Genomic DNA, 25,966 nt, shown 5'->3' with positions numbered 1-25,966 from the left:
TTTCTGAAAATTTTCAGAAAATGTGAAGATGTTCTGAACTTACACGGTAACAAGTGAACACCATTTTCTACGTTGTCTTTTATTTCTAGAAGACTTAAAATTACATTAAGCCCAGCAACATTAGGTATCTTTTTCAAGGTTACACTGGAAGTTGATGACAAATCTAGGAACAAAATCAACAGTCCCTAATTTCTAGATTAAAGTAGCATTCCCTCAGCAGGCCTGAAAATATATGGGATGGAAAAAAATTGATGCTTATAAGAGAATGTATACGTATATGTAACTATGTCTGTCTGTCTCCATCTGTGGAAGAAATTTTACATTACTATATATATGGAAGACATTTTTCCTGTACCATTTCAGTTCCAAATGCAAGTATAGAAACTTAAAGAACGAATTATAAGAAGAAAAAAAGACAGTTACCACTAAACTGAAAAATAGATTAAAACACTGATTTAAATAGAGACTTTGGGAGCAAACAGCTCATCAATGCTTGATTTCAAATCTCTATAAACAAGCCTGTCTTTGAAACCATCATAACAGGAAAACCTTAGAAAGCCAAGGTGTTTTTCAAAGCCAGAAATGGCTACAATTCCAGTTTCATGTGATTTTTTTGCAGCTTCTGAAACAGGTAACAATAATACCTAATACTGAAAAACTTTAGAAAGAATTTGAAAAGGATGTCTATATAAACTAGAATTTGAGAAATACAGAAAAGTGAAATCAGTAGATTTAAAATGTAATGTCCTTATTTATTTTAGTCCTCCATTAATCATCAGTTATAGTGGGGCAGCATACATGAAAGAAATTCACAGCTAATCCAAACGCTTGATTATTATTATTATTTTTTTGAGACTGAGTCTGGCTCTGTCATCCAGGCTGGAGTGCAGTGGCACGATCTCGGCTCACTGCAACCTCTGCCTTCCAGGTTCAAGCAACTCTCCTGCCTCAGCCTCCTAAGTAGCTGAGATTACAGGCACATACTACTGCGCCTGGCTAATTTTTATATTTTTAGTAGAGATGGGGTTTCACCATGTTGGCCAGGCTGGTCTTGAACTCCTGGCCTTAGGTGATCTGCCTGCCTCGGCCTCCCAAAGTGTCAGGATTACAGGCGTGAGCCACCGTGCCCGGCCAAATGCTTATTATATTTTAGATAAGAATTTAAAAGAAATCACAAAAGATTAGCATTCAGATAAATGACTTTACTCTTCTTGATAATAAGAGCCTCACATCATTAGCTATTTTTATTTATGCTTTTCTAAAGTCAAAACACTATCAGTAGCTAAGAGAGGTTACACTGTAAATGTTTACATTGTACTATCATGGCATTATAAACAAAGTCTGAGAATTGAATGTAAATAATTATGAGGATTATGCAGTAAATTGAGATTATTAGTTTACTTACATATGTTGATAATTAAAATTTAGTAGCAAAACAAAAATTTCATCATTAATCTTGAAGAAATCTTTTGACAAGTATTTTACCAAGATTTTAGAAGATATTATCCATGGGATCCAAAACACTTCAATCTTCTATTCAGTCTCTCAACTAGAATATATTTAACAAAGTATTCCTTAGAAATAGTCTGAAAATGTTGCACTGTATTACCTCTTTTGCAACACTCTGGGAATCTTTCCTCAGGGATTAATTACTGGGGAAACTATCCTCAGGGATTAATTACCAGGATTTGGCCTGTAGTAAAATGACTTTGACATTTGTATTTACTTTTTTCCCAAGAATTTGGATTCTAGTAACATTATGCAACAAAAGAAATTGCCTGGATCCTAAACTAAGATGTGCACATGTTGATTCCCTTTGATTTAGCTCAGTTTTCCAAAACTGAGCTCACTGTAAAACGATTTCTACCATTAACAAGGTAGAAAACTAGCCCCACCCTTACTTCTCTTGCCTAAAATAAATAATTGTAAATGTAGTATTTGAATTAAACCAAACATATATTTCATAGTTTAAAAATCAACTTGATATTAATTTTTAAAATAAAATACAGAAATTTCAGGCTTATGATAACTGCATTAAGGTAGACTCACATATCACTGGGTGTATATATTCATATTTCTCTTTAGTTACAAAATGTTTGCTGAAAATGTTTTAGAAAATGTTATATATTTTGTGTGTTTCCTTTACTGATAAGGGAACCAAGGTCTGGAGAAGTTCAGTGGCCTTCTGAATGCATCAATAAATAATATGAAAGTACAGCTGATATTATGTTCTGACTCTTAGGTTGTTTAATTAAATTTAGTCTCTTACCTACGGAATAAAGAATGTAGACATTCTCCCCTTCTCTCCATAATATATTTTGTATCAGTTTAGAATAAAATTACATAGATTAAACCAACATTTCTGTTTGTACTAAGGAGTTGACCATTTTATTTTTAGATCTAGTTTACCTTAAGAACTATTCTGAGACTAATATTTTTAACCTTATTATACCATATCATGGCTTTTTAAAAAAATTATGATTATCAAAGAAAAGAAATAAAACGTTTTTCTCAGAAATTATTTTCCAACCAGTATCACTCAGCATATATTGGTGCAGCTATAGATTGTTTTTGGCAGCTATGATTTGGAGAAAGAGATTTTTTAAAAAAGTTTTGCTTAAGAGCTCAACATTTAAACAAATTCCTATAAATAACAAAGTAGTTTTGGAATTAAGTTAATATTTCACCTCGCTATAATATTGTATTATTCAGCCCTTTCAATAAAGCTGGTGCTTCATCATAGAACATTTTGTTTAATTTGTGATTTATTAAGACAAGTATAAAGGAAGGAATACAGCAATGAAAGAGAGTGGATTAATATATAAATGTGTCAAGGAAAAATAATTACTAATGTGTTTCTGGAGAAAAGAAAATACAATTATAAAACTAAACTAATAAAAGGATAAAAAAGGTCAAGGAAAGCTGCAAAGAGTAAGAAGTCAGAAGGCAAAAATTAGAATCATGGTGGCAAGTAACAGATCCTCTAAATCCCTCTGCCATATTTTTATCCTTAGGAAGTCATTTTTTTTTTTTAAGATGGAGTTTCACTCTTGTTGCCCAGGCTGGAATGTAATGGCGTGATCTCGGCTCATCGCAACCTCTGCCTCCTGGGTTCAAGTGATTCTCCTGCCTCAGCCTCCGGAGTAGCTGGGATCACAGGCACGCGCCACACGCCCAGCTAATTTTGTGATTTTAGTAGAGACGAGGTTTCTCCATGTTGGTCAAGCTGATCTCGAACTCCCGACCTTAGATGATACTCCTGCCTCAGCCTCCCCAAGTGCTGAGATTACCGGCGTGAGCCAGCGCACCCGGCCAGGAAATCATCTTTTTCAAAGGTTCTGATTTCTAATGATATATTAACATTTGCATTTATTTATATTTTATTATACATTTATAATTTTGATCTTAGGGTTCTATATAGTTTTGATTCCAAGACAGTATAATCTATACTAAATTAGACCTTTATATAAATCTAATCTATATAAAATTGACCTTTATATAAATTATTTCCCGTTCACTAACTAGAGAATAATTCAACTGAAATTATTTTTTCCAAATTTCTTATCTGTCTAAAAAGAAATTATAAAACCCATCTTTTTTTTTTTTTTTTTTTTGAGGCGGAGTCTCGCTCTGTCGCCCAGGCTGGAGTGCAGTGGCCAGATCTCAGCTCACTGCAAGCTCCGCCTCCTGGGTTTACGCCATTCTCCTGCCTCAGCCTCCCAAGTAGCTGGGACTACAGGCGCCCGCCACCTCGCCCAGCTAGTTTTTTGTATTTTTAGTAGAGACGGGGTTTCACCATGTTAGCCAGGATGGTCTTGATCTCCTGACCTCGTGATCCGCCCGTCTCGGCCTCCCAAAGTGCTGGGATTACAGGCTTGAGCCACCACACCCGGCCTAAAACCCATCTTTAATAAAAGAGTTATTATGTGGGTTAAAATAAATAACCTTTAAGCAGCACATTATATGTTCTTAATTTTTTTTATTATTTGTAAATGAGACCAAAAAAAAAGTTTATCTTTGAACTTCCATTGAAATATGATATAATTTTCTATCCAGCAGGATTAAGAAGAGACTGGCTTAGCCTGGATGTAAAAATGCTGTGGTATATAGGCATACCTCGTTTTACTGTGCTTCATGGATAATTGCTTTTTTTACAAGTTCAAGGTTTGTTTGTGGCTACCCTGTGTCAAGCGAGTCGATCGTCACCAATTTTCCAACAGCAAGTGCTCACTTCCTGTCTCTGTGTCACATTTTGGTAATTCTTACAATATTTCAAACTTTTTACTATGAGTATATCTGTTATAGTTGTCTATGATCAGTCATCTTTGATGCTACTTTTGCAATTGTTTTGAGGTACCACAAATGGTGCCCATGTAAGATAGTGAACTGAACTGATAAATGCTGTGTGTGCCCTGACTGCTACACAGACTGACCATTCCTTGTCTTTCTATCTTTCTGTGGCTGGCCTCTCTATTCCCTGAGACAGAACAATATTGAAATTAGGTCAATTAATAAACCTACAGTGGCCTCTAAGTGTTCAAGTAGAAGGAATAGTTGCATGTCTCCCACTTTAAATCAAAAGCTAGAAACGACTAAACTTAGTGAGGAAGGCATGCTGAATGCTGACACAGCCAGAAAGCTAGGCTACTTGTGTCAAACAGCTGAGTTGTAAATGCAAAGGAAAAGTTCTGGAAGGAAATTTAAAGTGGTATGCCAGTGAACATATGAATGAGGAGAAAGTGAAACAGCCTTATTGCTAGTATGGAGAAGGCCTGAGTGGTCTGGATAGAAGAACAAGCCAGCCACAACAGTCCTTAAAGCCAAAGCCAAATCCAGACCAAGGCTGTAACTTTCTTCAATTCTATGAAGGCTGAGTGAGGTCAGGAAACTGTAGAAGAAAAGCTGAAAGCTAGCTGAGGTTGGCTCATGAGGTCTAAGGAAAGGGGATGTCTCTATAACATAAGAGTAACGTGAAGCAGCAAGTGCTGATGTAGAAGCTGCAGCGAGTTACCCAGAAAATCTATCTTAAATCCTTGATGAAGGCAGCTACACTAAACAACAGATTTCCAATATAGATAAAATAGCCTTATATAATGGAAGCAGATGCCATCTAGGACTTTCATTGCTAGAGAGGTGAAGTTAATGCCTGGCTTTAAAGCTTCAAAGGACTGGCTGACTATCTTGGTAGGGAATAATGCAGCTACTGACTTTAAGTGGAAGCTGATGGTTATTGACCATTCTGGAAGTCCTATGGCCTTTAAGAATTATGCAAAATCTACCCTGCCTGTGCTCTACAAATGGAACAAGAAAGCCTAGATGACAGCACATCTTTTTGCAGCATGGTTTACTAAATATGTTAAATCCAGTGCTTAGACAAAAAGATTCCTTTCAAAATATAAGTATTCATTGCTATTGTACCTAGTCAACCAAGAGCTCTGATTGGGATATACAAGGGCATAATGTTTTCATGCTTGCTAATACAACATCCACTCTGCAGCCTATAGATCAAGGAGTAATTTCAACATTCAAACTGAAATTTTATTATTTGTTATTATAGTTATTATTTAAAAAATAGATTTCATGAGGCTATACAGTTGCCATATAGTAATTCCTATAATTGATCTGAGCAAAGTAAATTGAAAACCGTCCAGAAATAATTGATCATTCTAGATGCCATTCAGAACATTTTTGGTTCATGGGAGCCCAGAATATCAATATTAATAGGAGTTGGAAGAAGTTGATTCCAACCATATGATGTTTAGTAGTTGAAGACTTTGGTGGAGGAGAAAGAACTGCAGATACGGTAGAAATACCAAAAGAACTAGAATTAGAAGGGGAACCTGAAGTTGCGACTGAATTACTTTGATATTCATGATAAAACTTTCACAGATGGTAAGTTGCTTCTTATGAATGAGCAAAGAAAGGAGTTCCTTGAGATGAAATCTACTCCTGGTAAAGATGCTGTGAACATTGTTGGAATTACAACAAATGATTTAGAATATTGCATAAATAAACTTGATTAAGCAGCAGCAGGGTTTGAAAGGATTGACTCCAATGTTGAAGGAAGTTCCACTGTAGAAAAAATGCGTTCAAACAACATTGCATTCTACAGCAAAATCTTTTGTGAAAGGAAGGGTCAATCAATGTGGTAAACTTGTCTGATTTTAAGAAATTGCTACAGCCACACCAGCCTTCAGCAGCCACTACCCTGATCAGTCAGCAGCCATCAGCATTGAGGCAAGACCCTCTACCAGCAAAAGGTTACGACCTGCTGATGGCTTAGATGATTGTAATAACTGTTTTAGGACTAACATATTTTTAAATTAAGGTTTATACAGTGTTTTTTTTTTTAGACATAATCCTTTTCACGCTTAACAGACTACAGGAGAGTATAAACATAATTTTTACATGTACTGGGATACCGAAAAATTTGTGTGACTCACTTTATTGCAATTTTTCCTTTATTGCAGTGGTCTGGATCTGAACCTACAATATCTCCAAGGTATGCCTGTAAATATAGGTATAAATAACTCCAGTTGGCTTTATTAAGTTTGGCTACGAATCTGAAAAATAGGCCAAAGGACATCTGTGTAATTACCAGATCCTATCTAAAAAAATACACAAACAAAACCCAAACAAGTATGTATATTTTCCTGGTTTTAAGAATAATGTATATTGTGAAATAACTTGCAATTCTATTCCTAAACAGTTTTGTTTACTAATTTTTTAAACTATACATTGTAGTTTTAGTATTTTCCCATGTCATTAAATATTCTTAATGAGATGATTTTTAAGGTTATAGTATAACTTCTATATGTATGTACTATTAATACAAGTTATTTTCCATAATGCTGTGATAAAAATTCCTGTACATAGTTTGAGATGGCCTCTTTAATAATTTACTTTGGATACATTTCTAGAGACAAAATGATTGATTAAAATATAACTTTTTTTTTTTTTTGAGACAGAGTCTTGCTCTGTCACCCAATCTGGAGTGCAATGGCGTGATCTTGGCTCACTGCAGCCTTCGCCTCACGGGTTCAAGTGATTCTCCTGCCTCAGTCTCCCAAGTAGCTGGGATTACAAGCACCTGCCACCACATCCAGCTAATTTTTTTATTTTTAGTAGAGACAGGGTTTTACCAGGTTGGTTGGGCTGGTCTCAGACTCCTGACCTCAGGTGAGCCACCTGCCTCGGCCTCCCAAAGTGCTGGGATTATAGGAATGAGCCACCATGCCCGGCCAACATATAATATTTTAAGATCCTGCCTCTCTCTCTATATAGGTATGCTATACAGTACATACATTTCTGTATATACTTTTTAAGCAAACAATACATGTATATAACACATGTATGAAAGGTTATACAAATTTATTGCTTGAAAGGTTATATTCATATTAGTGTCAATAGAAATACTCATGTCATTGCTCATTATAGTACTGATGATTATAGTTTTAAAATAATTATCAATTTGATTGCAAAATTTGTGTTGTTTTAAATTTTTAGTAGATTTCTAATGAGAGTGTACTCCCCCCACATATTTAAATGACTATGCTTACCTTTTACTCATCCATTTTTTTCTTTCCTACTGGATTAGAAGAGCTCTTTGAGCTTGTCAACCCTGTATCTGGTAGATTTCTTATAAATATTTTATTTTCACATAATCCACTGTAAGTTCCTTAAGAACAGGGTTAAAAAGTCTATTCATTGCTGTATCCCCAATAGCTAATACAGTATTTGACATATAATATGCATTAAAAATATTCACTGACGGCCGGGCGCGGTGGCTCAAGCCTGTAATCTCAGCACTTTGGGAGGCCGAGACGGGCGGATCACGAGGTCAGGAGATCGAGACCATCCTCGCTAGCCGCGGTGAAACCCCGTCTCTACTAAAAAATACAAAAAACTAGCCGGGCGAGGTGGCAAGCGCCTGTAGTCCCAGCTACTCGGGAGGCTGAGGCAGGAGAATGGCGTAAACCCGGGAGGCGGAGCTTGCAGTGAGCCGAGATCGCGCCACTGCACTCCAGCCTGGGTGACAGAGCCAGACTCCGTCTCAAAAAAAAAAAAAAATAAAAAAAAATAAAAAAATAAAAAAATAAAAAAATAAAAAAAAAATAAAAAAATAAAAATATTCACTGACATAGTCAATGAATTTCTGAATTATTCTGTGTTTTCTCTTTAACAAAAGTAGAATGAGTAGGGAGATGCTCCTGAAATTTGGGGTCAGAAAATACCTAATTTTAGAATATATATCAGTTTAAGATATGAAGATCCAGAGGATAGTTTAGTATGGGATGTACTCTATATTAAAGTCAAAATGGGATATTAAATAGATCTAAATCATGCCTGTATCTAATAAATTCTGTTGCTGAAACAATGATGGGACCGCTTATATTTGTTGGGCTGTTTTACACAAAACACGTCCCAAACAATTAAAAACAGTTGAAATGAATCAAAGCTATTTATACTGAAAGCTAGTATTCTTAATTTCACAATGTCTTGTATTTCAACAGTTCACTTCCCTATCTTCCTATAACTTGAACAAAACTAGAGTGGATCTCAAGAGAAATCAGTATTCCATTTAACAGAGACAAGCTTTACCTAAATGTAAAAGATCTTAAGTGAAGTTAGAACATTTTCAGTTAATAATCTCACTTTATGTACTAGAACAGAATGCAAAATATAAAATAAGTAAATGTAAATTATTCTGTATTAACTGGAGATTAATAAAATATCAGAGAGAGAAGGGCTTTAAGAATATTTTCTAGTTGATATTTGAACTATTTCAAAAGAACAGAATTATAAGCCTACAAGGGACTTTAGAGTTTGTTTAGTATCTTGGTGTTACAAATAACAGAAACTGAGGTCAACTAGTCCTCACAGTTTTATTTATTTATTATTTTTTGAGACAGAGCCTTGCTTTGTCACCCAGGCTGGGAGTGAAGTGGCATCATCACAGCTCACTGCAGCCTTAATTGCCTGGCTTCAAGTGATTCTCCTGAGTAGCTGGCACTATAGGCACATACCACCATGCCCAGCTAATTAATTTTTTTTTTTTTTTGTAGAGACAGGGTCTCACTATATTGCCCAGGCTGGTCCTGAACTTCTGGGCTTAAGTGATCCTCCCTCCTTGGTCTCCCAAAGTGCTGGGATTATAGGCATGAGCCACTGTGCCTGGCCCTCATAAAGTTATAATATGGCAGACTAGGGCTGGTACTCAATACGTTGTGCCTCACAGTGTAATACTTTTATACACTCAAGCTTGTTAGCTTTTCAAATGACTTTGGGTTTATAGTTTTTAAATGTCTACCAGTAAATCAGTCAAATGCAAATGCTAAAAACTGCTTCTTCCAATATATCATTAAATTCATGGAGACACAAAAATGATCTATTCCTGCTATCTATGTAAAATACAGAAAACATAGACTTAAAAGTTCTGCATATACTTTCAATAAAAGTAGAAATAACAGAAGTTACTGAGTTTGATTAAGAGATGACTCCAAAACTTTTAACTTCTGAAAGATTATCTACAGCATTGTTTTTAAAACTAGAAAATAAGAAACCACAAAAATATCCAAAATACGGGTTGGTGAAAAAACTATGTCACATCTATCAGTTAGAATATCAAACAATCCAAATAATGTTGTAGAAGATAATTTACAACATGTAAAGATGTTCATGACATAGAAAGATGCTCATATTACTAAGTAAACAAGATGGGTTAAAAGCTATAGACAATTTAATAATAATAGCTAATGTTTAATGAGTACTTATATTTCAATCATTGTGTTGATTTATATACATTTTTAACTTAAATTCTTAAGACAACCCTATGAAACAAGCAGTATCATGATTTTTCATTTTGCAGATGAGATAATTAAAGTTATAGAGGTGAAGTAACTTTTTGAAAGCCACACATCTAGTAAGTGATTCATCACAGGCCTGTCAGACTCCAGAAACTGAGGCCTTAATCACTGCCTTCTTGTTATAAGATATTTAAATGCATAGAAAAACATAAGAGAATGATATATAGCAAAATTTTAACAGTGGTTATTTATGAAGAGTAATTTATAAGAACTTTTTTATGTGAGTTTTAAAATGTTTTTCCAAATGAGTATGTACATTTTTTTAAATAAAGAAACTATACTGAAACTATACCACTTACAATCTGTCTTAGCTATAAAATGTTAATTCTACAGCTAGCAGTTTTTGGTTTGCTATATCTTCTCAGATATCAAATTTCATTTGCAACTTTAGACTTCAGAGTGGCAATTATACATTTCATAGTTGTTACATTTATAATAAACATAGTTCTGTGACCATTAAATAATTAGAAAGAGATGGAGAAATTTAATTTTCAATTATCATTATAATGATAATAATGAAAAACAAAGGGAACACTTGCATGAATGAAAAAAGAAAAATCGATGTAAAATCCTATATACCCAGCAGAACATCATAGGAAAACTACTGAAAATAAGTTATAGACCAAAAATAGTTAAAATGCTTTATTATGTAATTTTAGTTTCATCAAAATATTAAATTCTTTCCCATAATGGGTGATGCCTTTCTCATTAGAAGAGGGTTAAAGGGAATCATCTTTTATTTTAAGTCTCAAAATTCTGCTTTGCTAACAAATGAGAATAAATCCCCAAACAAACATGTTATAAAGGAGGATAAATTAGATAACAGTGAATTAGGGCAGAAATCAGTTACTCAAATGTCCATAGGAGTCAGGCATTTAATGTAAGTGAGTAAAATAGTCTGGAGGGTCTAAAGAATATTAGCTGAGTATTGATACAGTGTATTATATCAGTGGTGGGCCAGCAATGTCGATCTGACTTTTTTAAATGTTCTAAACTGATTTCGAAAATGAGCTATCCCCAATTGTATACTCAACAGAATTATCTGCCAACAACTAGGTTATTTCTTTTTTCTGTCTTTTTTTTTTTTTTTTTTTTTTTTGAGACAGAGTCTTGCTCTGTCGCCAGGCTAGAGTGCAGTGGCGTGATCTCTGCTCACTGCAACCTCCACCTCTCGGGTTCAAGTGATTCTCCTGCCTCAGCCTCCCGAGTAGCTGGGATTACAGGCACCTGCCACCACGCCCAGCTAACTTTTTGTATTTTTAGTAGAGACAGGGTTTCACCATGTTGACCAGGCTAGTCTTGAAATCCTGACCTCAGTTGATCCGCCCACCTTGGCCTTCCAAAGTGCTAGAATTACAGGTGTGAGCCACCACACCCGGACTATTTCTTAAACGAGGGCTTTGTATGTTATCTATTAGTAGACAGAATATCCTGGCGAAAATTAGTTGTCATCCAAGTGCAGAAGTAATACCACACTGAAAATGAATGGAGTTAGCTGGGAATTATAACTTCTGGTCTCATATCTTCAAAAGATTTCATGAAGTCTCTCATTTGGAATCAGAGAGGTGTAGGTGTTCCCGGCTCTAGGATTAACCTGGATGACAGGGGACGGGTGAACTATGTGTAATGCTTAACCATGGTATCGGTAGTCATTTACATAAAGGATCAGAGCTCTTAGACTGAGTATACCACTGTAATACTGCTTTTATGGAAAATATATATATAAAAAGGATGCAATAGCCACCATTTTGACCAGAATGTTTTCAAGAAACATAGGCCAGTTTGCTCATTTGATTTTATCAATGGTTCTTTAAGTTGATCCACAAACCCATGAGGGTCCTGGAGACCCTTTCAGGGCTTGACAAAGTCAGAATTATTTTACTAATAGTACGAAGACATTATTTGCCATTTTTGCTGCATTGACATTTGCACTGATGGGGTACAAAATCAATGGTGGATTGACATCCTAGTATAAATCAAGGAGTAGATCCAAGTAGTAGGAACAATCACTGTTCTATTCACTGCTATCTTCTGTTTTTCTTTTTTAAAAAACTAGTTTCATATACTGTCCTCAATGACATAGTAAATTTAATATTTACTATATCCTCAATGTAATATTTATATTTACATGATTAATTACAATATTATATGACAATATTAATACATATTAAATTTACTATTTAATATTAATTAAATTAAATTAATTAAAATGAACTAAAACAGCCTTGAATGTGACAAAATGGGAAAATTAAATTAATTAAAACTTGGGCCTTGAATGTGACAAAATGGGAAGTATGAATAAAATACTTCTGCATACCAAACGATGGTGCTTGTCTCAAGGAAAATCACTTATTTATGCAGTTGTTTGAGTTGTAAGCTGAATAGTTAGTTTTAAATAAAGAAAACCATTTTTACTTGAAAAAATGAAATAACTAATAACTTATTATTCAGACTTAGATGTTTGGTATACATTTTCTCAAAAATAAACAAAGTCTGTCAATTCAAGAAAAAACTATTTGTTGCTTTTTTTTTTGCCAGTGATACTATTTCTAGCTTTTTTTTTTTTGTTGAGACAGACTTGCTCTGTTGCCCAGGCTGGAGTGCAATGGTGCAATCTCGGCTCACTGCAGCCTCCACCTCTCGGGTTCAAGTGATTCTCCTGCCTCAGCCTCCCAAGTAGCTGGGACTACAGGCATGTACCACCACACCCGGCTAATTTTTGTGTTTTTAGTATAGACGGGGTTTTACCATGTTGGCCAGGCTGGTCTCAAACTCCTCACCTCAAATAACCCGCCTGCCTCAGCCTCCCAAAGTGCTACAATTATAGGTGTGAGCCACCATGCCCGGCCCAATTTCTAGCTTCAAAGCATAAATTAGAACTTAGAAAATGTCTATATGCCACTATGAGCTTAAGAACTTGCAATACATCCCAGACTTTTTAGATGAGCTTGGTCATTATATTAATGAAGGTGATTTTTTGATATAATATAACAAAATATGTCAACTTTTGGAAGAATTTATACTTTCCAAATGACCAATATATGTGTTCCAAAATCATGCCTGGGTAAAAGATCCATTCAAAGTGTAAGACAGACCAATGGATTTTAAGGTATGAGTATGGAATGGTCCTAGCCAAGGTTTTAGATTCAACATTTCAACTAACCTTTACTTAACTAACAATTGTAAATTTTTGGTATGGTATCAAAGAATATCCGCAACTGTAAAAAAATGTGAACAATATAGTCCTTCCTTTTCTTTTTTTTTTTGAGATGGAGTCTCGCTCTGTTGCCCAGGCTGGAGTGCAGTGGCATGATCTCGGCTCACTGCAAGTCCTTCCTTTTCTAACTATATCTGTATGAGGTTCAATTTGTTCTTCAACCAAAATAACGTATTACAACAGAGTTAATACAGAAACAAATGTGAGAATCCAGTTATTTTCTATTAAGTGAGATATTAACATATATTTGAAAAAATGTCAAACAATGCTGTTATTTTAAGATTTTTTTTTGGTTTGGAAAATACACTTATTTTTTCATAAATAATATGTTGTTTATGTTAACATGTAAAGGCTTTACTATTTTTATTTTAAACAAATAAGTAAATATTTAAAAACTTCTCAGTCTTTCTTTTTGAGACGGAGTTTCGCTCTCGTTGCCCAGGCTGGAGCTTAATGGCGTGATCTCGGCTCACCGCAACCTCTGCCTCCTGGGTTCAAGCGATTCTCCTGCCTCAGCCTCCCGAGTAGCTGGGATTACAGGCATGTGCCACCACGCCCGGTTAATTCTATATTTTTAGTAGAGACAGGGATTTTCCACGTTGGTCAGGCTGGTCTTGAACTCCCTACCTCAGGTGATACACCCACCTCAGCCTCTCAAAGTGCTGGGATTACAGCCACCACGCCCAGCCTTCAGTTTTAATTCCTAGTACAACAAACATTGTTAGATATAACCCACATAAACAGATATAATTTGGGGTCCTTAATAATTGTTAAAAGGATGAAGGGGTCTGGAGACCAGTATGTTTGAGAACTGCTGGATCTAACCAATAATGCAGAGAATATCATTGCTCAACACCCCCCAGATGAGGTAAACGTTCACAAAAGAAAACATATATTTTGTTCAGAGAATGTATTTTTGATCTCACTAATTCACTGGTTTCCAACTTTTTTGTTGTGTGTTGACAGTATGTGTAGAATCTATTTCTATAATGTCGTTAACAGCTGAACATATTGTTGTAGCAATGTTGATACAATTTTAGCAAAAGCAAAGAAACTTGATGTCTAGTATAGTCTTACTGATTTTGGTTAGGCTCTTTAAAATAGGAAAAAAATAATTTGCTGTCACCAGTTAGTGACATGATTTAGGCTGGAAGTATGGCCATTTTATGAGCTTCTCCAGAGACTTGGGAACCCAGGTTTAGTCAATGACCTAGCCACATCACATAATCTCCCTGGTGTTCACAAAGGAAAATAGTGACAATATGTAATAGTTTGTAAAAACTAACATTACTAGGAAAACATCCCAGAGAAAATATTATGCTGATATAGAATCAACAGTGTCATTTTTATAGGTAAAGGAACTCACACTGCCTTTCAGACTCACACATTAAAAACCTTGAGTTAAGAATATAGCTTAACCAGAGCAATCTAAATTCTTTCGCTCAAAGGACAATAAGAGAAACCTACAAAGAAGTAATAATTACATATTTTGTTTGAATATAGTATTAGACATTAGTGGATTAAAGGTATATACCCCTCATATAAAGATATTTCAATAAATATACATTTTAATTGTTGTATAATCTTTAGTTCAATTAGATATTGATAGTATTTATATTTTCTTCTTAAGAGCAAAAAAAAAACACAACTTGCTGGTTAGTCTAAGAACAAAATTCTTTGCTAACTTTTAAGGTACAGGAAAATATGTGACTATAAACTCTATTTACTTACTCAAAATCAAACTTCAGATGTTTAGGGAATAAAAGGATAATAAAATTAGTCTTTAAAAATATTCTCTATTTTAATAAAATCTAAAAGGAATGGTAAATTGAAAGTTTGAAACATTTTTATTTTTTGCTCTAGTCATTATTTTCTACCTTAAGCATCTTGATTTCTTTCTTTTCTTTCTTTCTTTCTTTTTTTTTTTTTTTCCTGGAGACAGAGTTTTTTGTTCTGTTGCCCAGGCTGGACTGCAGTGGCTTGATCTCAGTTCACTGCAACCTCTGCCTCCCAGGTTCAAGCAATTCTTGCACCTCAGCCTCCCAAGAAGGTGGGATTACAGGCATGTGCCACCACGCCTGGCTAATTTTTTGTATTTTTAGTAGAGATGGGGTTTTGCCATGATGGCCAGGCAGGTCTCAAACTCCTGTCCTCAAGCAATCCACCGGCCTTAGCCTCTCAAAGTGCTGGGATTACAGGTGTGAGCCACTGTGCCCGGTCTTGATTTTTTCTAAATAGAGATGCTGCTGTCCTTCATAATTGAAAATTGGCACTCATCTAAGCTATGAATAATGCTCACTTTAAAAGAGAATTTATCAATTACAGAATTATTCTTTCAGCGAATTGTTTTTAGAAGACTATCCTTATTTTAGAACTTGAGTCTAGATATTGTCTATACTTCTTTAAATAGAATTTACGTACTATTTGACTTAGGCACTATTTTACTTAGGACAATGAAAGTCAAATATCCCAACTTTGTTCTTGAAAGATACTTCACTGTCATAAAACAAGAGGAGTGAAAATCATTCCTCATTTCAGTCAGATTTCATTAAAAGAAAATATATGATATAAAAGAGAAATGACTTTTCCCTATATACAATATCATTTCAGCAAACAAATGTGCTGGAGAAAATGTAATCTATGAAGTATTGTTTAGAAAAGATAATACACAGTTATCTTCATTAGGTTGTAATGAGGGTACCAAAAAAACAAAAAGAAATCAAGACCTGGTATATTTTTATAGATTTTGTTCTCACTAAAGCTGGAGAATCTTAAACGATCAAAGCATAATTTAGGATGTTATATTGCAATATAACTATAATGAAACATTTATTATAATATTATACTATTATAGTTGTTGACCTAAATAAATAGATTAACACATGCGGATGGACAGGAAGTGTTTCAGCTTACAAATGGCCCAATGATAAAAAGCTACAGAGGGAGACATTGGAACTGTTAGTTTTGAATCATAACTTGGTTATTTAACCCTTTGCATTTTCACAAAGACTTGGTTAAGTGCTTCTGATAGCTATTTCCATAATATTATGTACTCTTGATAATCAATCCTAGCATTTATTATACTTTAATTTTTAGTAGTCTGATCTATCTATTTGTAGAAGTTGGAACAATGTCTACTTGCTCACTATTGCTATTCCACTACCAGGCAAAAACTTATTTAATGAGTTAATAAACACTGTTGTAGAGATAAGGATAGTGAGTCAAATAACAGACACAAAACTCAGTAAAGTTAAGTAACTTGCTTAATTTTGTGTGGTTATGAGTAGAGAAGAAAGCATTTCCATCCAGATCTTCTATTATCAGTCAAGTGCTCTTTCTAGTACTGATCATTCAAAACTATATTGTATTTCTGATGTAGACAAAATACATTTGCACATACATTTCTGTGCATGAAAATCTGTGCATGCCTAATCTGAAATGTAGAAAGGATTTCTACAGGATTTGGCTAACACTAATATGTACTAAGTTATAAATATCATAACCAAGATGCAGTAAAAATAAGAATTTCAAACTCAAATTGTATTTCCAATTTTGTGCTAGATATCACTCCTTGGTTGTTTCACATACACCTCAGATTATATACATTCCCAATCAAGATGCATTACACTCTTTTCTTTTACCCTCAAGACTTGGTACTTATCTTTTAATCCTTAGTATAGTTAATAACATTATCATCTACCTGGTACCTCAGATTTGAAACCCCAAAACTGCTTTTGGACTTCTCGGCCTCAAATTTTTACGCTAAAAAATTAAAATAAAGAATTCACCTAGAACAGAGCTCAGTGCTAAAATCTATGGTCTTGATATTTGACTCAGTGGGAAAAGGCAAAAAGATTCATTAATTTAAATAAAAAAGAATAGATATTTGAAATTGGCTGTTGACATCACATACTAATAAAGTTTTAGTGTATTAGACTATTCACATACTAATAAAGTTTTAGTGTAAGAGTTCTTGATTGGTGACACCTACCTTTAAAGTGGTCATTATTGATCAATATAATTCCTAAAACCTTTACACAGCACAAAAGCTCATATTTGGTTTTCAATCATTCTTCATGCCCCTGGTGAAATGTTAGGTCTTCTCTACTCACCCTATCTAAATGAAATTCCCCTGCTATTATTTTCTACCACCATAACATTTTCATTTCTTCTTAGCATGTATAGTATTTCAATTATAATTATTAAATTAATGTGAAATTGTAATTGTTAAAGTGATTATCTACCTGTTTATTTTACATGTTGAGCATCCCTGTCTGAAAATATGAAATCTGAGATGTTTTGAGCACAAAGGAAATGCTTATTGGAGTATTCTGGATTTCTGATTAGGGATGTTCAACCGGCTTAAGTATCTGCAAATATTCCAAAATCTGAAAAAATCTGAAATCTGAAATCTGGTCCCAAGCATTTGGATTAGGGATACTCAACCTGTAATATACGACTAAATTGTAAACTCTATGAAGACAAGTAGTATATCTGTCACTGATATTAAAGCACTTATAAGAGCACCTAGTTTAGATTCTCTTAAGCAGTCTCATGACTTATGAGACTTTTCTTATTAGAAAGGTAAATTTCACTTCCTTCTGTCCTTTAATTTATTTTTTAAACATTATTTCCAGATACCTAATTGGAATAGATTAACTCCTTTTAAAATATCAATATTCAAATTAGTTTCTTTTATTATATTAATATTCTAATTCAGCATTTAAAGTTTATATTAAAAATTACACCAAAGTGATAATTTTATCTTTGAGGTATACATTCTAGTGCTGATAAAAATTATGCAAAAGAAGGCCGGGCATGGTGGCTCACGCCTGTAATCCCAGTACTTAAGAGAGGCCGAGGCGGGCGGATCACGAGGTCAGGAGATCGAGACCATCCTGGCTAACACGGTGAAACCCTGTCTCTACTAAAAATACAAAAAAATCAGCCAGGCGTGGTGGCGGGCACCTGTAGTCCCAGCTACTCAGGTGGCTGAGGCGGTGTGAACCCAGGAGGCGGAGCTTGCAGTGAGCTGAGATCATGCCACTGGACTCCAGCCTGGGTGACAGAAGGAGACTCTGTCTCAAAAAAAAAAAAAAAAAAAAAAAATTATCTAAAAGAAATATAATCTTATTCCTAGACAAAGATATAATGCTTTCTTGAATTCACTGTCAATTTGAACATCTAAGTGTTAACTAAGGAAAAAATATCAAGACAAGCCACTTGCTCTCCTAAAATTCTACAATAAGCAAATTAATTTAATGAATATTAACATTATTATTTTTCAGAATTTTACTTTGGTGAATTTGGAAGTACCAAGTGATTATTCAAATTTTATTTACTATCCTCTTTGTAACTAAAATATAATTGCAAAGTTTTAAAAATACTCAAGAATTATGTATAATTAAATTTAGCTTAAAATATTTTCAAAAAATATTTATAATTTCAGCATATCATTAAGGAGAAAAGAGACTATACCTTGAATACTTCTGTATTCCCAGCTTTTAGGTCTTAGTATTCAGTGAACAAAACATCTTAAAGTGAACTTAACTTTTAGTTTTAAATATTTTCCAGACTTTACAAGTGAGTTTAGCTGGTACAACTGGATTTTAATGCAGTCAAGTTGTAAGTTACTTTGTTTTAATAATATAAAAGACATAGACGAGATTTTTTCCATCTAATTCAGGTTTTAAGAATTCCTTCCTTTAATTCATTTGAAAATGTAGCTTGCTGGCACCCAAATGGCATTGGTGTACATTTAATGTCTACAGTGTTCTTACAGTTTAATGTTTATTGAAGATTTAGGACCTCAGTGTTTTAAATGATAAAATTAGTATCAGTTATTTTTGACATATATCTAAAAATAATGATATACAATGGTAACACTGGAAACATTGCTGAGAAGATTGTAACATGTAATGTAAAACAAATTGCACTATTCACATCAGAAACTGAGATCCCTTCTAGTCAAATTAAATTATAACATTCACAAAACTGATAGAAAAGATGGAATTGAGGAAGACAGCTATATGGTCCTTAAATTTGATGACAGAGGAAAAAACTATAATTTGAAAAATTAACTGTCAGAATCCTAGAACAAATTTAGTGTTTAACATCATGTCTTATTAAATAATAAGGAATGTTACTGTTAATCTTTGGTACCAATATTGCATCCATCAATCAGATAGAGAACTTGAAAGCACAAATGATTAACTTAATCAGGAAAGGAGCATTCCAGGAGAAAGTAGTCACAGCAGTAATAATGTCTGCTAGTTAATTTATCATATACACAAAGATGTGAGCAGCATAGAAGTGTCTCATCCTTTCCCCACCCTATACAACTCAGTGACAGATTATATTAAAAAAAAGACTAAGAAACTGCTTCCCTCTCCCAAAGGTTGGCATTAAAACTTTCTTTCTAATAAATTCAGATTTGTTTGCAAATATTAGGCAGCAACATTCCAAGATGAATATGTTTGAAAAAATTTGGAATGATACTAGAGCAGGGAGCTATCCCAGCCTGGACAAGTTTAAAGAAATCCCTTTGGTGACACAATTTTGTTAATCTTGCTGTTTACTGGCCAAAAGTACATTCATCCTCAGCATAAACAAATAAATTTACATCTATAATGATAAGTATACTAAAAAATAACAAATCTACAACAAAGAAACAGGAGCTACAGAAAGCAATACCCTTAGCTATGATGTAGGAGTAAAACATTTTGAATGAAATCTGTATTGTCCTACTATTGGCCTAATATGACAATTTGTGACACAATGGGTGGGAACTATCTCACACTTTTTCATTTTTCATAGTGTAAACTTGCATGCAATCCAACCTTGACAAGCAGAAGGAAATACTGGTTAGTTTTCCCAGATTACTATAGAAGAGTAGGTGTAAGGTGTGAAGCAACTGTACTTACTTTTGGTGTTGGGCAGGAAGCTGTAGAGAGGCGAGATGTAGCCTGAGCACGAGGCGATTCTGAAGGAGTAGTGCTGAGGGAGGCTGTGTCTCGTGGGAGCACCTGAACACCACGAGAAATGATGGAGTCTGGAATCTGAACAAGGGGAACAACTATGGTTTAATATTCTGAAAATGCCAATAACATGTAGAATCAAGACCCCCTCCCAATTTTTTTTTTTTTTTTAGCATTCTTTGCTGCTCAGCTCTGACATATTTGGTGTCACTTACTGTTAGGTATAAATGCATCCAACAACTTGAGATAGAATAGAAGCTTTCAGATTTAAAGTATTTTCCCTGGCAAGTACCATTTCCTAAAACGTTTTAATATGAGAGGCAGTATAGTATTGTGGTTAGGAATAAAGGATTTGTCATTCATATACTTGCTATGCCATTTAATAGTTTGAAATCTTGAGCAAGCTATTTAATTCCTAGATATTTTCCATTTCCTTTTTAGATCAGTCTCCAACCATTTTCACCCTCTCTGCTCTAAGCTGACCTGTATGGATACCATCAACAAATTATTTTCTGCCCTGGCTTCCAGTTGGGTTCAGTTAGTGGAAGGCACTGGCAGAAGACTGTGAGTTGGGATAGGGTAAGGTCTGGCATTTATTCTCCTAGCTCCCTCTCTACCAGGTCATCATAGGTTGGCTGTGTCACTCAACTCAAGATCACAGCTTGTGTCAGACTGCCCTTCTTGCTTATAGCTCTTTTTCTAGATTCTAACAGCACTCCTTCCCTTTGCCCCATTAGGTAGGAGCATTAATGGTTCCCACTGTTACTAGTCCCAGGCATTCCATGATGTCTTGTGGTTTTCCCTAAATTCTATTCAAACCTTTGTACATTCTATAGGTTCTTATTGAACTCTCCTCAATTACCTATTTAAGCATGCTATCTGAGTTCTGCTAGGACCCTGATGGATATACCTTTTGAATTGCCACTTCCTTTATCTGAAAATTGAGGATAACAATAGAATCTGCCTCACTGGAATCCTGCAGCGGTTAAGTAAAATAATGTATGTAAATTATTTAGCACTTTCAAGTGGTAAATATTTAATAAGTGTTGGTTATTATTACTGTTATTATTATACCTATCATCATAGTAAAGACTGATGTAATTGTCACCATTCTAAAAATATACAAACATAAAGACTAATACTGTAGATTATTTTTAACATTATTAATATATGTTGATTATAAATTTATTACTTTAGGATTTGCATAATTTAGTTCATGTTCTGGGCTACCAGTAATGGGCATAAGTGTTCTAAGAATGGGAACATGAGGACTTTCAAATTTTGTGCACAAGACTTGAAACATATGATAAAAAAACAAGCAATTAACATTTAATCAACAAATATCACTTACTATGTGAAAAGATGAGAGAAACAGCCAGACTTCGTGACTAAAAGGTATTCCTAATATTATGCATCATTTCTGTCTCACAAAACTAATACTATTTCTATAGAATCTCCTTTATTTAGTTTCTATACCAACATCCTTAATTCCAAAGATATTGCTACCATTTCAGTGTTTGAAATTTTATGTGGTTTATAAACAACATAGCCATAAGTAGTAGGAATTTTGAGAAGCAAGACGACTCCATTTGCTTACATATTTGAGTACTGAATTGTGACAAATATTTCCAAGAAATAAAGAAAGTCTAATTTTGAAGAGCTATTTGTTGCCACTTATCTAATTAAAAAGGCCATGTATTTAAAAGAAGGTAAAATACCCATATAATGCCTTACATGACATCACATCCCTCTCCTTCACAGCAATGACCATACTTATAGAAAGTATCACAACATTTATGTGTGTAATACTTTGATCAATGTCTATCTCCCAAATTAGAAAGCACTGTCATGATGGAACTGTGTTTTGCTACTATTGTATGTCTAGTATCTAATGAAGCAACTGCAAAAATAATGTCTCTCTGTGTGTGATATATATCTCCAGACTTATACACATAACTGCATATATACACTACATATCTCTGTGTGTATATATGCCTCAATGTAAATTTAAAATCAGGATATTTGAGGGAGAAGATAAGTTTAGATTTTGTGGCTAGGTATTTTTGGGCTACTAGTCTGGAGCTATTTGATGAGGTATATGGGTCTGGAACTCAGGAAAAAGTTAGGACATATAATTTCGGAATTATCAATGGAGGTAGTAATTTGAGTCATTCAAATGTGTCAGATCACCTGCAGAGAATATGTGAAAGAACAAAAGACAATGATTGAAAATTTGAGGTAACATTCATATTAAGAGTTAAGAAAACAAACTGAAGGAAGATAAGATCTCTAAGATAAGGATATATAGGGTAACCACACATCTGATTTTTCCTTGAACAATCTGGGTTTATACCTATTATGCTGGCTTAATTATTAAACAGCATTCATTTTCAAAAGCATTCTGGTTTGGAAGATAAATTATTTGGTGTTCCTATCATAAGAAACTATTAGAGAAAAAAGAGGCAAGTAGAGATGGGTGAGTATCAAGGGAATGAAAAAAAGAAGATAGTTGCAAGATTTAAAAAAAAACAAATATGGCAGAAAATAGGAATAGAGAGAGAGAGCTGAAAAGAAGCCATTACATCCAGTTATTAAAGAAATTACCAGTAAAGTTAAAAATAGATGCAAATTGAGGAATTGAGTAGGCATGATAAAGCAAAGTAAATTGTGGGTAAAAGAGACAGACATTTATTACTACTATTACTACTATTTTTTTTGGTACTGCAGGAGAGGCCTTATTGATGAGAATAAGGGGAAGTAAAAGTGGTAAAGATAACTTTAGGAGAGCAGTAAAATTCTCAAAAAATGCATTGATGAATGAAAATGAAGGACAAAGCAAAAGAATTTTCAATTACCATTGTGGATCCAGTTAATATCAATAAACACAAATTTACAATTTCATTACATAGTCTGGAACAAATCTTCGCCCCAATGTTAAAAAAAAAAAAACTGCCTATGCTGGAGATACAGACTTAGAAATTATTGCAGATATACAGTTGTTGAAGTTACAGAAATAAATGAGATCCTAAAGATGAAGAGCATATAAGAAGAATATGTCAAGACAGATACTAGAAAAATGGGGAAGAATTAGACAATGAAGAACAGATGGTAGTAATTAGTTACCTGAGAGAAAATTTCATTGATGAAGATAGAACCTGATTACAAGGGGTCAAGAAAAAACTGGAGGTAAGGAGAAGGAGTCAGTGAATATAGATTACTCTGTCGATAGACAATTGTATTGTTTTCATTTTGAGGACATTACGAAAAATGCCACAACCCATGGCTGTTATGATACCCATGTGAGTAAATTTCTGGGAGATATGTATATACACATGCACATTCAGGGATAGAATGGTTGGTTATAGGGTATGAATACCTTCTTTAAGAAATTTCTAAGTTGGTTAAGCCAATCTACACATCTGTCCACAAAGAACAGTTTCTCTTATTCTACAATTCAGTTCTACCCAGCATTGTTGGTATTATTCATTTTTAAAAATTTGGTGGGTGTGTAACAATATTGCGTTATGGTTTTATTTTCCCTTTCTCTGATTCTTAGTGAGAGTGAGCATCTTTTCATACATTTATCAGTCATTTAGGTTTTCTCTCTTGTGAAGTCCCCGTTCAAATCTTTGCCCATTTTTTCTCCTTATTTGGTTGTTCCTTTCTTACTAAAGTGTTAGATTTTAGTATTTATTCTGGATAACTAGTCTTTTATCAATTGTATATAGTGTGAATATCTATTCCTATTCTGTAGCTTGTCTTTTACCTTACTTTATCATGTCTATTGATGAACGAAATCTTTTAATTTTAATGTTGCTAAATATATCAATATTTTCCTTTATGTTTAGTGGTTTTTGTGTCTTAAAAGGAATCCTTCCTGAGTGACATCAGTGAAAATAGCAGAATAGAGAAATCCAAAATTCCATCACTCTACTAAAGCAGAAAATAAATTGGTAAAAACAGCCAGAATGAACTTTAGCAGAACTCTGAAAATGAATAAAATGATTACAACCAGGTGAAAGGTTAATCAAGAAAAATAAACAAAAAAGGTGGCCCTGAAGACAACAGTCCACATTTCCAATACAGGTCTGTAGTACCAGAGGGAAAACAAACCTTATTCTGAAAGAACTGTGGTTTTTTTTTTGTTTTGAAATATCTTATGGCTTATTGAAGGGCACACTCGAAGGGCTTGCCTTTATTTCACTTAACTCAGAATACTCCCAGGGTTGAGGCAGCTATTCCTTGGGGAGTGTTTGCTCAAATATTTAAAGGCAAATGTATTAGCCACTGACATCTGGGCACGGAAAAACAGGACAAAAAATAGATAAAGTGAAAAACCTGGGAGTGAGGGCTATGGAATGAGGTACTTTAAGGCATAAGGACTCTGAAAAGCTCCCACATATCCTTTGGACTCTAAAAGGTCAGGTTTATGTTCAGTTTATGTCCAGGGCTGGACGTATCCTCAGAAAAGACCTGAGAAGGTTCTATTCTCTCACTTGCGGATAAACTTGAGGCTCTATACAAGCAGGAAGTGAAAGCTAATGAAAAGTTATAAATTGCCTGGCTGAGTGTTGAAGTGTGACTTAATATATACAAAGAGCTCATCTGCAAAAACTGAGAGATTTTCTCTGATTTTTTTTGTTTTGTTTTTATTATTATTATTCATATTTTGGTTCCAGGCATTTAAGGAAATACCTGTCAAATAGCTAGCTGACTACTAAGCAAACAATAGAAACTTCAGAGGTTATGCACAACAAAGAAATACAAGCTAGAAAAAAGTATTTCAAAAAACGAACTAAACAAACAAATAACTACTACTGCTGAACAAGCAGCAACAAAAAGCCCCAGGGAGAGGGGAGAATCTAATTTCCAGAGTTGCTATTTATAATATTTAAATGTCAAGTTTTCAACAAAAAATTATGAAGTATGCAAAGAAGTAAGAAAGTATAACCTGTACAAAGGAGAAAAAAGGAAAAGAAAAAAGAAATAAACAGAAACTGTCTCTGAGAAAGTTCAGACACTGAGCTGACTAGACAAAGATTTTAAATTAATTATTTTAATAAAGTTTAGCTCAAAGAGCTAACAGAAACTATAAACAAAGAACTAAAGGCAAGCACAAGAATGATGCCTCACCAACAGGGAATCTCAATAAAAAGACGAATATCATAAAAAGAAACCAAATACAAATTCTAACACTGAAAATTACAACAGAAATGAAAAATTCACTAGTGGGACTCAATAGCAGATCTGAGCTGAAAATAAGGTGATTAACATGATCTAGTCTGAGGATCAGAAAGAAAAAAAAATAAAGGAAAATAACAACATGGATTAAATAAAGAAAAATAACAACATGGCTTAAGCAATCTGTGGAATACCATCAAGCGTACTGAGATATGATTAATGATGGTCCCAGAAGGAGAGGGAGAAAGAAGCAGAGAGATTATTTGAGGAAATAATGCCTAAAACTTTCCAAATTTGATGAAAGACAAGAATGCACACAAGAAATTCAACAATCCCAATCTGGATAAACTAAAAAAGACTGACACCAAGATACATTATAATCAAACTGTTGAAAGGGACAAAGACGAAGAGAGAATTCTGATCCTCAGTAAGATTTACAGCTGATTTCTCAAGAGAAACCATGACAGTCAGAAAGCAGTGGAATGATATGGTCAAAATGTTGAAAGATGAAAAAAATCTGTCAACCAAGAATTCTTTATCTGATAAAACTAAATTTCAAAAACGAAGAAAAATTACAATATTCCCAGATAAACAAAAACTGAGTGAGTTCATTGCTCATAAATCTGCCCTACAAAAAATTTCTAAAGGGAGGCCTTCGGGCTGAAATAAAAAGAAACTAGCCAGTAATTGTAATTGACATGAAGAAGTACAGAACTCTACATAGG

The 25,966-nt window shown here is 34.1% G+C and overlaps 1 protein-coding gene across 44 annotated transcripts in view; it reads right to left on the bottom strand.

Moving 5' to 3' along the window:
* Positions 1 to 25,966, bottom strand: part of GPHN (gephyrin) — a 734,620-nt gene that overhangs the window by 205,758 nt on the left and 502,896 nt on the right. For all 44 annotated transcript variants that reach the window (XM_073997568.1, XM_073997563.1, XM_073997564.1 and 41 more), the window contains one exon: positions 20,007 to 20,141. In XM_073997568.1, the coding sequence (XP_073853669.1) occupies positions 20,007 to 20,141 (135 nt within the window). The remainder of the gene's footprint in view (positions 1 to 20,006; positions 20,142 to 25,966) is intronic.

Source organism: Macaca fascicularis, chromosome 7 (genome assembly GCF_037993035.2).
Source record: "Macaca fascicularis isolate 582-1 chromosome 7, T2T-MFA8v1.1".
Lineage (NCBI taxonomy): Eukaryota > Metazoa > Chordata > Mammalia > Primates > Cercopithecidae > Macaca > Macaca fascicularis.
This window is presented reverse-complemented; position numbering and strand designations above follow the sequence as displayed.